General features: G+C 33.5%; 1 protein-coding gene across 7 annotated transcripts in view; it reads left to right on the top strand.

Moving 5' to 3' along the window:
- PPP1R12A (protein phosphatase 1 regulatory subunit 12A) overlaps positions 1-14,344 on the top strand; it is a 161,930-nt gene that overhangs the window by 134,878 nt on the left and 12,708 nt on the right. For 6 of the 7 annotated variants that reach the window (XM_055239260.2, XM_055239264.2, XM_055239262.2 and 3 more), the window contains 8 exons: positions 1,431-1,521; positions 2,609-2,809; positions 3,055-3,223; positions 4,248-4,369; positions 6,080-6,145; positions 9,856-9,872; positions 11,568-11,703; positions 13,882-13,986. In XM_055239260.2, coding sequence (XP_055095235.1) covers positions 1,431-1,521; positions 2,609-2,809; positions 3,055-3,223; positions 4,248-4,369; positions 6,080-6,145; positions 9,856-9,872; positions 11,568-11,703; positions 13,882-13,986 — 907 coding nt within the window. The remainder of the gene's footprint in view (positions 1-1,430; positions 1,522-2,608; positions 2,810-3,054; positions 3,224-4,247; positions 4,370-6,079; positions 6,146-9,855; positions 9,873-11,567; positions 11,704-13,881; positions 13,987-14,344) is intronic. The other variant, XM_055239261.2, reaches the window with a different exon arrangement.

The following is a 14,344-nucleotide window of genomic DNA, read 5'->3' as shown; positions in this document are numbered from 1 at the left end:
GTTTGACTCTTTAATTATTTACCTTTTTTTTTTGAGTCTCAACTCTGTCACCCAGGCTGCGGGGTGGTACAATCTCAGCTCACTGCAGCCTTGATCTCTAGGCTCAGGTGATCCTCTCATCTCAGCCTCCTGAGTAACTACAGGCAATGTACCACATGCCTGGCTAATTTTTCTATTTTTTTGTAGCGACAGGTTTCCTCGTGTTTCCCAGGCTGGGCTCGAATTCCTGGGCTCAAGCAGTCAGCCTGCTTCAGCCTTCCAGTGTGCTGGAATTACAGGCATGACCCACCACACCCAGCCTTACTTAACTTTTGACACAGATTACATGCTATTGAAAAGGTGCATACCTCGTGACAAGAGGAACATAGGCTTAAATTTATAAGAAGAAATTTAGTGAAGATAAATGCCAAGTCCTGTTCTTTATATCAGAAAATCAGTTACTCAGGAGTAACATGCTGATTTAGAAGCTGTTTATATATAAAAAAACACTGGAATTTTTTAGAGCACTCAAAAGTATGAACAATAATATGCTGTCTGACGTGTCACTAGTAAAAGCACACTGACAAGAATGCAGGGAGACCGGGTGCGGTGGCCCACGCCTTTTATCCCAACACTCTGTGAGGCCGAGGCAGGCAGATCACTTAAGGTCAGGGTTCGAGACCAACCTGGCCAACATGGTTGAAACCCCGTCTCCACTAAAAATAAAAAAATTAGTCGGGCATGGTGGTATGCGCAGGTAGTCCCAGCTACTCAGGAGGCTGAGGTGAGAGAATCACTTGAACCCGGGAGGCAGAGGTTATGGTGAGCTGAGATCACACCACTGCACTCCAGCCTGGGCGACAGAGCGAGACTTTGTCTCAAAAAAAAAAAAAGATTTAGAAAGGAATTTGATACCTGTCTTCCAATATTTGAAAATACTGTAGGTAGAGAAGAATTTAAAGCCCCTTTTAGTAGGTCATTTAATAAGATGCTTAGATTATCACTTTTGGGGGATGTTTTCAGGCTGAAGAAGAGGACCTTCCTCAGTTAAAAACAGACAAACAAAAAATTTACTCCTTATCCATTCTGCCTAATTGGGCTAAATGAAATCCTTCTATTTTTTTCAATAGAGCTAAAATTTTTAATCTTCAGTTCTCTAAATCCTTTTTAAAAATGTGGTTCCATCTTAAAATTAAATTACATTATTTTTAAAAATGTAGTTAGGAAGTTAAAACGTGATGTGAAAATATAATTGTTAAAATATAACTAGTTCCAATCTGAAAAGAAATTATCAGATTGCATTATTGAATTTCAAAGACCATTTTCTGAAGACTTTTCCTTAAAACTTACTAAGATATTAAACCTGTATGTTTTATTCATATACATTGATAGATATTTACATTAACAGGTATTGCATTTACAACTAACGATTTTTCGATTTACTACTGTAGATCATACCTCACTCCTGTTAGGGATGAAGAGTCTGAATCCCAAAGAAAAGCAAGATCTAGACAAGCAAGACAATCTAGAAGATCAACACAGGTATAGTTAATGTAATTAATATATAAAACTTACATAAGTAGCATATAAAATATACACACAGACATAAAACAAGTTACCTTTCTCTTTTTCATTTTGTTGTGAAAATATTGATGTCAGTATATAGTGTGAGTAAATCCTTAAAAGGTAAAAGTTGCTGTAGTTATTCTAGTAATTCTAGTGTGAGTAAATCCTTAAAAGGTAAAGGTTGCTTATAGCCTTTTGTATGGTTACACTGTTACTATTGTATTTCATCTAATTAACATATGCCTTTGTGTCTTTTTGAGTATTTTTAAAATCCTTATTCCTAATACAGTGTCTGGCACAGAGTATTTGGTTAGAATAAATTAATCATATATGATGTCTAATAACTATTTAAAAGTTCTATGAATATTTGGAAGTGGGGGGCAGAGAATAGGCTCTTATATTAGGTATAAACAACTAATGTGCAAGTATGAAAAAAATGTCATTCAGGCTGGTGATCTCCTTACCTCTGTTTTGTCATTCTAATTATGCTGTATATGATGTATACTTTTGTGTCTTTCTGCTTTCCCACAGTTAAGAAGCTCCACAGTCCAGACTCAGCTGTCTGTCCTTACCATTACTTAGCTTTCAAGCTGAACTATTTGCTAGGGCCTTAATATACTTTTTCTGTCTTTATACTTTTCACTTCTTGAAATCTAACCTGTTCTTCAAGGTCAGATCTTGAAAAACTTATCAAAATCTCTTTTAAGCCCTAACAATCATCATGCATGTGTATATAGATACATATACACATATATATACACACACAGACATATGTATAAACATAAATATTTATAATATACAAACAGTACATATATTGGCTATTCTTCTCTACTTTGAACTTGTGGGGAACATTTATATGCATAGAGTATCCAGTACCTATCGTGCTTGCTAATGGTGATTCTTCATAGAATGAATGTAACTTGCTGTTTCCATTTGCAAACCAATTTTAAACATGCATATTTGACTTTTAATGCATTTGTATGTAATATATCTATTTTTAAAATATTCCTTGAAACAAGCTTTAATGCATCTCATAATTATATTGGTCTTTTTGTGTGTGCAGGGAGTGACATTAACTGATCTTCAAGAAGCTGAGAAAACAATAGGAAGAAGTCGTTCTACCCGAACCAGAGAACAAGAAAATGAAGAAAAAGAAAAAGAGGAAAAAGAAAAACAAGATAAAGAGAAACAAGAAGAAAAGAAGGAGTCAGAAACATCTAGAGAAGACGAATATAAACAAAAGTACTCCAGAACATATGATGAGGTAACAATATATCAAAAACACATTTAAGTCAAATGGTACGAAGAGTCTTTATGATCCTGAACATACAAGAGATTTATATACCAACAAACCATATACAAAATACTGTAAAGGATTTTAGCTGGAAATTTGAGTTACTTTGGTGTGATTAGTACACTACCTTTTCTCTGAAATGAATTTTTAAGTATTTTATATGTTTTTAATTGTGTTTAATGTTTCAAATGGGTTTTGATCTTAATGTTTCACAGACTTACCAGCGTTATAGGCCAGTATCAACTTCAAGTTCAACCACTCCATCCTCTTCACTTTCTACTATGAGCGGTTCACTCTATGCTTCAAGTCAACTAAATAGGCCAAATAGTCTTGTAGGCATAACTTCTGCTTACTCCAGAGGAATAACAAAAGAAAATGAAAGAGGTAAGAAATACCAAATTTTGAAAACACTTTGCTTTCTTCATATAATCCTTTGGATTAGGGTTTCCTAAATAATAATTCAACAGAAAAGGAACAGCATCCTAACTTGTGATTCACTGAACCTAAACAGAAAGAATATGAAGGTTGAGAATGAGAAAAGTAGAAAACAGAAATAGAAAATAATATGGCCTGCAGTTGATACTAATATTTTTATAACCTAATACTTCACAAAAATCTTCATGTCCACCTGCAAAGAAAAGTTAATATTGAACTGGTGGGTGACTATTTCTAGAAGCAGTTGACTAGTGTAGTACTTCTCAGATGCTTTAAAGCTATTTCTTGCCTACTGTGTAGATCGTATCATTTAAATGTTTTTTGTGAAATTGTTGTAAACTAAAATTACTAAATACATGTAATGCTCTCACTAAAACACATTTTTATGCTTATTAAAAAATACATTTCTTTCTCAACTATATATTGGCATATTGATACTCATTATTACCATTTCCTATTTTATATAAACTTTCTATTTAAATTCTGAGTAATTCCTACTTTAAATCAGATATAAGTACTAAATATAGGCATTTCATGTTTTAAAGACTAAATCTTACAGTATTAGTCATGATAATATCAGTAGTAATGTAGAATAAACACCAGAAAATAAAGTTTCTTCCCAATTTCCAGCTATATATTTTCTCATGTTGATCATTGAGATATTTCAGTTCTTTAAACTGCTATGTGTGAGGCCTGCATCGTGTTTGTAAAAATGTTGAACCAACATTTAAAATTAGAGATACTCACTTCAAACTTCAGATTTTTGCCATTTCTTGAAAAGTTGGCAGATCTGGCAACACTGGATCTGAATTCTCACATACCAATAATTGGCTGGAGCTAAGTTGTAGCAGATGCCTACCTTCCATCCCCCTAGATAGTCCCCTGGCCCATTTTACCCATTGTTTTTATAATTACCTTGCAAAATATTGTCAAGATATATTGCTATATTGTCGTTCACTGCAATCCTTAACAGAGGGAGAAAAAAGAGAAGAGGAGAAAGAAGGAGAAGATAAATCACAACCTAAATCAATCAGAGAACGACGACGACCAAGAGAGAAAAGAAGATCTACAGGAGTTTCATTTTGGACACAAGATGTGAGAACCTATTAAAATACATTATTTGATAGTATTCTTGATAGTATTCTTAATGTGTCCAAAAATACATACTAATAATTTCTTATATGCCTTAGATTTTATATTCCTTAAATTATCACTGTGTTTTCTGAGTTGAGTTGTTAAATAAGAAAAATTATTTTTAAGGATAGTTAACTACTCAGATTGTTGGTACTACTTAAAAGGAGTGGTTCTGACCTAATTATGGAATAGAAATAATAGTGTCTGAAGCTCAAGAGTGCATACATTGATTATTTTATAATAGGTAAACTGCTTCTGTACTTGTAAAAACATCTTTTAAGAATTTCTAAGGAGTCTATTTAATTTCATTTTCATAAATATCATTATAAGATCTACATTACAGATTACTTCCATCTCAAGGCATGCTAAATAGAGACAGTGCTTTGCTTATCAAATTACAACAGTCTTGTAAAAATTAGTGTTTTCCTGGTCCTTGATTGTAGGCCTGACATTGCTATTCATTGATTTTGTTTCCATTTTCTAAAATATAAACCTTTTATTGAAGTATGGCATGTTTAGAAACATAATTCATACATATATAGCTTAATGGATTAGCACAATAGTAGCATATCTATGTAATCACTACTCAGAATCATGAATAAAAACAGCAGTGTAGATTGCGGCCATGTTCTCCCTCTCAATCCCTATCATCTTCATTTTCAAAGTCAGCTAGTATCCTGATTTCTAGCACCGTAGTTAACTATGCCTGTTTTTGAAGAGCATATGACTAGAACTATAAATTTTATAACTCAGTGTTATGTTTATAAGATATATCTATGCTATTGTATGTAGCAGTACATTTACTTCTATTGTTATCAAAATATTTTTTTAAAGAAAATTTCTATCTGTTCTTTCACTGAAAGAACATGGAATCATGTCTTCCTGTTAAACTGACCCATCTCTCACTATATGTTCCTCTTTATCTCTAATATTATATCTGACCTTAAATTCTGCTTTTTTGAAAAGCTTTCTTTTGATTATCTTTGTATAATATATCTTTTCTGTTATTTTCAATTTATTTGTGTTTTTTTAAATAAACAACATATTTAGGTCAACTTTTTCTGAACTTTTTTTTAATTGCAGTGTTTTAGTCCATTTTAATTTTACTTAATTACTAATTACCTAATTACATGAAACAATGTCATATGCAGTTTAAAATATATAAAGAGCTAAGGCATATGAAAACAATAGCACAAAAATATGGGAAAGTATTAAATGGAGTTGAAGAGTTTTAATATCTTTGCATTGTCCATGCTGTGGACAAAATATATATTCAACTTGATGAATCAAGAGTGCATATGTCCATTTAAAAAAGTTTAAAAAGGGAAAATCATACATAAATGACAAAGAAGGGAAGAACAGATGGGGAAATCGAAAATGGTTTTCTATTTTTCTTTTGATTTTTAATATAGAAAAGTTAAACATATACTTTATAGAAGTAACATAATTGTATAATGAGCCCTACCCCAAGTATTCATTTTTTCAGCTAAATTCCCACCCCATCCCCCAACTCCCATATTATTTAGAAGAAAATCCGAGACATCTCATTTTATCTACAAATGTCTCAATGTATATTCTGAGAGAGAAGAACTGCCAAAAATAATTTTAAAAAATAATTTTTGAAATTATTCGTAAAATTTCCTAAAATATAAATTGGCAATCTATTTTTAGAGTGATGAAAATGAACAAGAACAACAATCAGACACAGAAGAGGGATCCAATAAGAAAGAAACTCAGGTAAATACCATTACTTTTTGTATTGAAGAGTATTCATATTTTTTAATAATTACTTTTAAATTGTGTTTTATTATATTTATTCATGCAAAGCAGTTATTGCATACTCTCCCTACATGCTGGGTGTGCATTATCAGTGTTTGCCTGGGGTCAGGATTAAAAGGACTGGGAAGGGTCACAAAATAATGTTTTGGAGGTGATGAAAATGTTCTGGGTCTTGATCCTAGCTGTGGTTTTATGGATATACAGAACTGCCAAAACTCACCAAATTGTACACTCTAAGTGGATGTAATTTATTGTATGTCATTTAACCTTCAGAGTTAAAAGGCAAAAAAAGAAATAGTACCCTCGGCCAAAGGAAAATATCTAAAGGATAATCAGAAGTAGTGGAAATCCAGAAGTAGTAGGCTCAGATTTTATTTCTGTAGATTTTATTTCAAGTTATGTTCTAGAGAAGATAGGCATCTTTTAACTTTCTTTTACATATATTTAGAAATTTAGAGTCTCCAACAGATTTTTATGTTGAGAATCTAAAAGACATTTTTTTCCTCTCAGTACTGATGAAGGACCTAAAGCAAGTTTGAATGACAAGGCTGCATAGCCAGCAAGGGTTGAAAGTTCTCCCCACTCCCTTCCTGATTGTTTGGCTGTGTAGAAAGCTAAAAAATATTTAAAATATTTCTGTTCATATGAGGATAGAGCTGAACAACACGAGTCTAAACCTGGCACTGTCTAGCCTGAAATAGCATTCTGGTCATATTAATATTATTTTCTTCATTTTGAGTTGAAGTTCCTTAATAGAGCTATTACATTTCTTTTTAATCAGCAAGGATCTACAGCAATGTGAAGTGAACAAAAGTTGGCTACCTGTGCTAGGTGACTGTGAACATTATTTTAGGGCCAAGTTTGCCTATTTTGACCCCAAAATTTTATTTTATCTTTAGGTGGCCAGACACTGAGGAGTGCATTGGTTCTGAGGTTAAATTATTTGCAGGCCTAAAGCTTTAACTGTTACCTAAATATTTTGCTTATCAGTTATCAGAACTCTCCAATTTACCTATGTCCCTTCTTTATTAAACAAGAGGGGAGGAAATTAGTAAACCATCCCCATCTGACACCTCTCATTGCCTTATCATGCAGACTCCAACCCCCACCAGGCCGGAGTGGAAGGGAGATTGTCTGGCTTTTAAAATTGTAATTTTGAAGCATATTGATGTATATTGTATTTTAAGTTTTACTGTTAAAATTATATATGAGATACGTTAAGATGAAGAGGAACATTGTTTCTAAGAAGAAAAGTTTTTTTATTTTCGATTTAAGTAGTTTTTACTTCAGATTGTTTAGAGTTCTTTTAGTTATAAGTAATGAACATATAAATAAATATAACAAATACAAATAACAATATGAAACCTAAGTCAAACTGGATTAAACAAAGAGAATGTATTGTACTCCAGTTATATTCTGCAGTCCTTTGTGTCAGCTTCATCCTCAGGCTGATGTACCTCATAGGGATGGGATTATAGTTGGCTTAAGGTAGACAGAGCCTATCACTGAACTGTTGCAGCCATTTTGCTACCAACATGGGCCATGTGTCATCTCACCTAAACCTAGTAACTGCTACACCATGAGAAAAAGGAAGAATGAATGGATGTAGATAAATAAGGTGCAATGTATGTGCATAGATCAATATTTTCTGTATTCACATAGATATTATGTGTCCAGAAAAGGTTGGTTAGGTAACAGTGGTTATCTAGAGAATGGAGATATGAGGAATTACACAGGAACTTTGTATACCATTATATGAACTTTTCAATACCATAGCCAGAAAGATATTTCTGAATATCTTTCTATATGTTTTAATCTTTTTTATCTTTAAAAAGATATTTTTACTTTGGAAAATTAATCTTAAAATTTGCGGAACAAGGGCATTATGCTAAATGAAATAAGCAAGTTACAAAAAGACAAGAACTGTGATTCCACTTATTTTATTTGGGTATCATAGAAACAGAAAGTAGAACCTTTGTTGCCAGAGCTAGGAAGAGGAGGACAAAGGAATTTGTTCAGTGGATATAGAGTTTTATTTTTGCAAGATGAAAAAGTTCTAGAGATCTTTTGCACAACAATATGAATATAGTTAAAAATACTGAACTATATACTCTAAAAAATGGTTTCCATGGTAAATTTTATATTATGTGGTTTTTACCACAATTCTTAAAAGTTTTTAAATAATGCTAGGCCGGGCATGGTAGCTCACACCTATAATCCCAACACTCTGGGAGGCTGAGGTGGGAGGACTGCTTGAGCCCAGGAGTTCAAGACCAACCTGGGCAACATAGGGAGACACTGTCTCCACAGTAAATTTAAGAAATTAGTCAGATTTGATGGTGCATGCCTGTAGTGCCAGCTAACTAGGAGGCTGAGGCAGAAGGATCACTTGGGCCAGGAGGTTGAGGCTGTAGTGAGCTGTGATCATATCACTGCACTCCAGCCTGGGAAACAGAGCGACACCTCATCTCAAAAACAGTAATAGTAATCAGTGATAACACCATGATTTTTAAAGACAAACGAAATTTGAGTGATTTCTGTGACTAGACTTTTTATTTTTAAAATTTAAATCAGTGAATATAAGTGCAGACTATAAGGTGAGATGTATTATTTTTGTTTGATATGTAGACATTTTAGTTCATGAATGGCCATTTTACTGAATTTGATTATCTTGAAAATTGAAATTTATTCTTTAAAATTGTTAGTGGTTGTTAAACCAAAGAATAAATCAATAAAATAAAACATTACCTTAAAAAACAATGTAAGGAGCAAAGTTAAAATTGGTTTTGCAGAGGACATTACATAGACTTTAGTAGAACATTTTTAGTCCAAAATAGACTTTAAACAATCCCAAAAGTGACCTAGTAATTTTACAGTATCTCCAAAGATACATATAGTGGGAAATCACTAATATTTAAATTAAGAAGTTTAACAAACCGTTCTGAATAAATTATAGAATCAGTGAGTATTTCAATAGAAAAAGAAAAGGCTAAATTTGACTACTGAAAAAGACTACTTTGGTCCCCAGTAAGACTGTTTTATCTTATTAATCATTTCATGATTTAGATAAGACTTTCTGGAACTTCAGTGTAGCATACCACTTGCTTGAGAAAATTAAATTTCCTATCACCTAATTGCTGACCTTAAAGGTATATAGCTAGATTTCGAGAAAGTAAATTTTAAACAAAATATGTATATACTGTTATGCATAAAGAACCTTAGGTGTTCATTCATTTGCTTCTTGTTGCCTCAGAAACAAAAATGAGTAAAATGACTGCTTTGAGATATCATAGTAAACTTGACATTTCTTAATGTAAATATATTACCTCCTCCTGCTCAGTGGGTATATGTAATAGATATGTTTCTTAGTCTTTTTTATTTTAATTAAAAATATTGTAAGTAGTTATTGTAGGAAGTCAGAGGAGATATCCATAAATTGCCACATGTAATTGCATGATGATATGCCTGTGAAAATATACAGTGACTCTGTATTCTAGAACCTCTTCATAAAAACCTCAGTAAAATTAAAGCATATGTAGAAAATAGATGTTAGTTTAATAGTGTGAAAATGCTATTGATACTACATTAAATTTACTTATAATCATAGGTTAATAGTTCAATGAAAGCATAAAAATTTAGTATGCCTATGTTTTTCTCTTTCTTTACAGACGGATTCCATTTCTAGGTATGTTTTATTTATTTTTTAACTGACATTTTTTCTTATTTTTATCTTTGTTAAAAATGTGTTGCTAGGAATTTATGGATTTTGTAAGTTTATAGAATTATTTGATAATAAAAAAATAACAGAAATTTTAATGGCCTTATCATTGTTACTAGCTTTCTTTGTTAAAGGCTTTACTTCAAGATCACTAGTCAGAGCAAGTAAGATTTTTTTCCGAAATCTCTACAACAAAGGTATTCAAAGTTTCTTAAGTTAGTTCAACTATCTCATTATTAACATCAGGGACTGATAAAACCCACACTTGGCCAGAAATGTATTTGATTAAGTATTCAGAATCTTCTTTTGTAGCCCTGCTTTAGACAAAAGAGAACCAGTGAAGACACTTTAAAAAAAGTGTCATCTAGCTCAACCCTGTAATCCTAGCACTTGGGGAGGCTGAGGCAGGAGCATCACTTGAGTCCAGGAGTTGAAGACCAGCATGGACAACATCAAGACTCCATCTCTACCAAAAAAAAAAAAAATTTCTTAATTATCCAGGCATGACTGCATGCTCCTCTATTCCTAGCTGCTGGGGAGGCTGAGTCAGAAGGATCACTTGAGCTCCCAGGAGTTCAAGGTTATAGTGAGCTATGGTTGTGCCACTGCACTCCAGCCTGCACTCCTCACTGGACACAGTGAGACCCTGTGTCTTTAAAAAAAAGAAAGTGTCACCTAATTCAAAATTATCCATCTTTTCAGAGAACCTCCACTATATCCTTGATTTTGATCTCCATTCCATTTCTCTTATCATTGTTAACCACAGCCCTGTAAGACCAATAATAAATTTCTGTCTACTGATGATTCTATTGAATTGAAATGCAGAGCCAATGGCATCTATCAGAAAAGGTAACCTGAATTTCAGAACCAGATAATAACAGAATTCTCCTTTACCAATAAGATATGTTTTTCCTGCTTAGGACAAACCCATTACCTGTCACTTTGGATATACTTTATTTCATCAAATCTAAGACGTTACTCATTTTAAAACACCATTGTGTTACCTACTACTGAAAAAAAGGAAAGGTGCTACCAATTAAACTATAATGCATCATCAATTGTAAGCCGTTTTCTGGTTTTGGAAATAGTAAAATGTGGGAGGAGATGTACAATTTAAAATATTAATCATTATGTGAAACCAGTTTTGGCTTTTAAACATGGAAATTTTGACTCTCTTCCTCAATTAATGGAAATTAGTAGTATTAAAAAATAGGCTAGGTGCAGTGGCTCATTCCTGTAGTCTCCCAGCACTTTGGGAGGCTGAGGCATGTGAACTGCTTGAGCCCAGGAGTTCAAGACCAGCCTGGGCAACATGGTGAAACCCCATCCCTACCAAAAGTACAGAATTAGGCATGGTGGCATATGCCTGTAGTCCCAGCAACCCAGGAGGCTGAGGTAGAAGAATCACTTGAGCCCGAGAAGTCAAGTCTGCAGTGAGCTGAGATCATGCCACTGCACTCCAACCTGGGCAGCAGAGTGAGACCCTATTTCAAAAAAAAAAATAGCTTCCTACTTGTTATATATCACAAAAATTAATCAGATAATAGAGGGAGACTGTGACCTACTCTTTTGAACTGTCAAGTTATATGTGTACTAGGATGTATGTTATTATAATTGTAAAAGCCTATAACAAGGTTTTTTATTTAAATTAATCTTTTGAAGATATGAAACCAGTTCTACATCAGCTGGTGATCGATACGATTCCTTGCTGGGTCGCTCTGGATCATACAGTTACTTAGAAGAAAGAAAACCTTACAGCAGCAGGCTAGAAAAGGACGACTCAACTGACTTTAAAAAGGTACTTGGGTTATTCAGTTATATTTAATAAAAAATAAGTTATCTTTTATGTTGAGATACTCATTCAAATATTTTAAAAACTCATAATGAAATGAGTATTTTGAAATAACTTATTTTCATTTTCAGTTTTCAGCAAGTGATGGTTAAGTAGAATGTAAATAGCTGTTTGTTTATTAAAGGGAAGAGAAAATCATCCAAGATGATTTTACATTGAAGTATCTCAAGTCATTGCTATGACTGAGCTGGAAAGGAGCATTCAGTAAATGGGTGCACACAAATGTATATACACTTTGTTTCTTTGTTACTAGGAAGCAGCCAAACAGAGAAGATGGCTTTTCCTAAGAGAATATATTGATAGTTTTTCATAGGTAACTGAAAAACTTGGGGCAGCTCAAGTGCTATTAAGGATTGAAGTAATTAATAAATAAATCCCGGAAACTATATCTTCTTATTTTGTGCTTATGGTAAACATAAAGTCTGTTGGAGAAGGAGAAAGCTTATGGCATTTGTACATGTCCCCAGTTATCTGGCAGCTATTTGAATTACACACTTCTTTAAAAGCCAAGTTAGGGGAACGGCTGAGGGAAAGAATCATTTTACATTATGAATAAGATTCATCATTTATTCAATAAAGAACTGAGCTATGCTAAGTAGAGAGATTCTACTCATGGGCAAATGGAGATGAAGATACTATCTTGCTCTCATGGGCATCTTCCATGGAGTGGGGGAGAGAGACCTTATTACACAGTCATACTAATGACTGTATAATAAATAATGGAGATAGTTAACCTGAAGTAGTAAAGCAATTTTATAAAAGTGTATAACAAAAGAAAGTAGATTGATTTCCTTGGCTGGGCGCAGTGGCTCACGCCTATAATCTCAGCACTTTGGGAGGCTGCGGCAGGCCATCACCTGAGGTTGGGAGTTCGAGACCAGCCTGACCAACATGAAGAAACCCTGTCTCTACTAAAAACACAAAATTACCCCAGGTGTGGTGGTGCATGCCTATAATCCCAGCTACTCGGGAGGCTGAGGCAGGAGAATCACTTGAACCCAGGAGGCAGAAGTTGCAGTGAACTGAGATCATGCCATTGCACTCCAGCCTGGGCAACAAGAGGAAAACTGCCTCAAAAAAAAAGAAAGTGGATTGATTTCCAAAGGAAGTGTGGTTTCAGCCAAAAACGGAAGGATTACTAATGGTTAACGGGCAAAAATGGGTGAGAAAATTACTCCAAATAGAGTGGAACTACAAGCACATAGACCTGGTGGGGGGAGAATACATGATGCATTGGAATAATTAAATTTTAATTATGGCTAGTAGAGTGGAAGAAATATTCATTTGAGGCAGAAGTTGTGTAGGCTGAGACCAGATCATGCAGTGCCTTATAGGCCATTGTAAGATTTTTCGTATGCTAAGAACACTGGGAAGCCATTCAAGAGTTTTTAATTTGTGGGTGGAAATGGAATGGTTGGCCTATGAAAATTACGAGATTTTCATTTTGAAAAGTTAATTTTAGCTCCTATATATAAAACAGATTGGAGGGCGATCAGGGAATTAGAATAGTTTAGGTAAGAGATGATCATAGCCAGAATTATGGTGGAAGTAGTAAAGCAGGGGTAAGGAAGAAGCAGTGTTAAGAAAGACGTAAAGCATTAGAAAAGGGGAAGATCTTGGATTTTATCCTGGATTTGAAATATTTCAGGAAATAAGTCATTTGCCTTTTAACTTTACTATAAGCAATGTATAAGTATAATGATAAATACAGCTGGTACTCCATCTCATTTTTGGGAATTCAAGAGACAGTGATGGGCAGAAAATCTCACGGACTCCAAATAAAGATCACAGTGACTCCTTAGCCCTAGCTGCAGTTGCTGTGCAGGTATGTGGTCCCTCTTTATCAGATAACTGAATCTTTTTTAAGGTAACCTGAAAAGTCCGATTTTTCTGTCAAGTCTTGATTTTTGAATGCTGGAACTAATTTTAAGACTTTATATGGGACAAACACACTTGCATAACCAACAGTCTGTGCTTTGCAACCATGAAGGATTTTTTTAAATGTATGCCTTTATAGCTCATATGCTACATTAAGCTGTTTTAAATTGCAGAGTAATCAATGAGAAATTTTAAAGTAATAGGAGAGCAGAAAAGTAATTTGTTCTTTTACCCTAATTTTTATAGCTTTATGAACAAATTCTAGCTGAAAATGAAAAGCTGAAGGCACAGCTACATGATACAAATATGGAACTAACAGATCTTAAATTACAGTTGGAAAAGGCCACCCAGGTTTGTACCCTTTTCTTTTTGTTACTCTCAAGGTAATGGTTGTGATTTATCCCATCTAAAAATGGTATTAAAATTTTTTCTAATACTCTAAATAGAAGTTTGATAATTGATAATAGAAGATAATGCTGTTTATGGATTATTTACTTTTTCTGGAGTAAATTTAAAAAATAGTCTTATAGTCAAAAGTCAACATATAAAAAGCCTTTTAATACCAATGTTGTGATATGTCAAGGTTTTAAATGTTTATTTCCAGAATACCAAATGTAGCAAGTCATTAAAACATTAAAAGCATCTATACAGAATCATCTTATAGCCATATAAAAATTTTTATATTAGTTTTTGTTTATTACAAATATTT

The sequence above is a fragment of the Symphalangus syndactylus genome, chromosome 13 (assembly GCF_028878055.3).
Source record: "Symphalangus syndactylus isolate Jambi chromosome 13, NHGRI_mSymSyn1-v2.1_pri, whole genome shotgun sequence".
Taxonomy (NCBI): domain Eukaryota; kingdom Metazoa; phylum Chordata; class Mammalia; order Primates; family Hylobatidae; genus Symphalangus; species Symphalangus syndactylus.
Note: the sequence above shows the minus strand (reverse complement) of the source record. Positions and strands in the feature narration are given on the sequence as shown.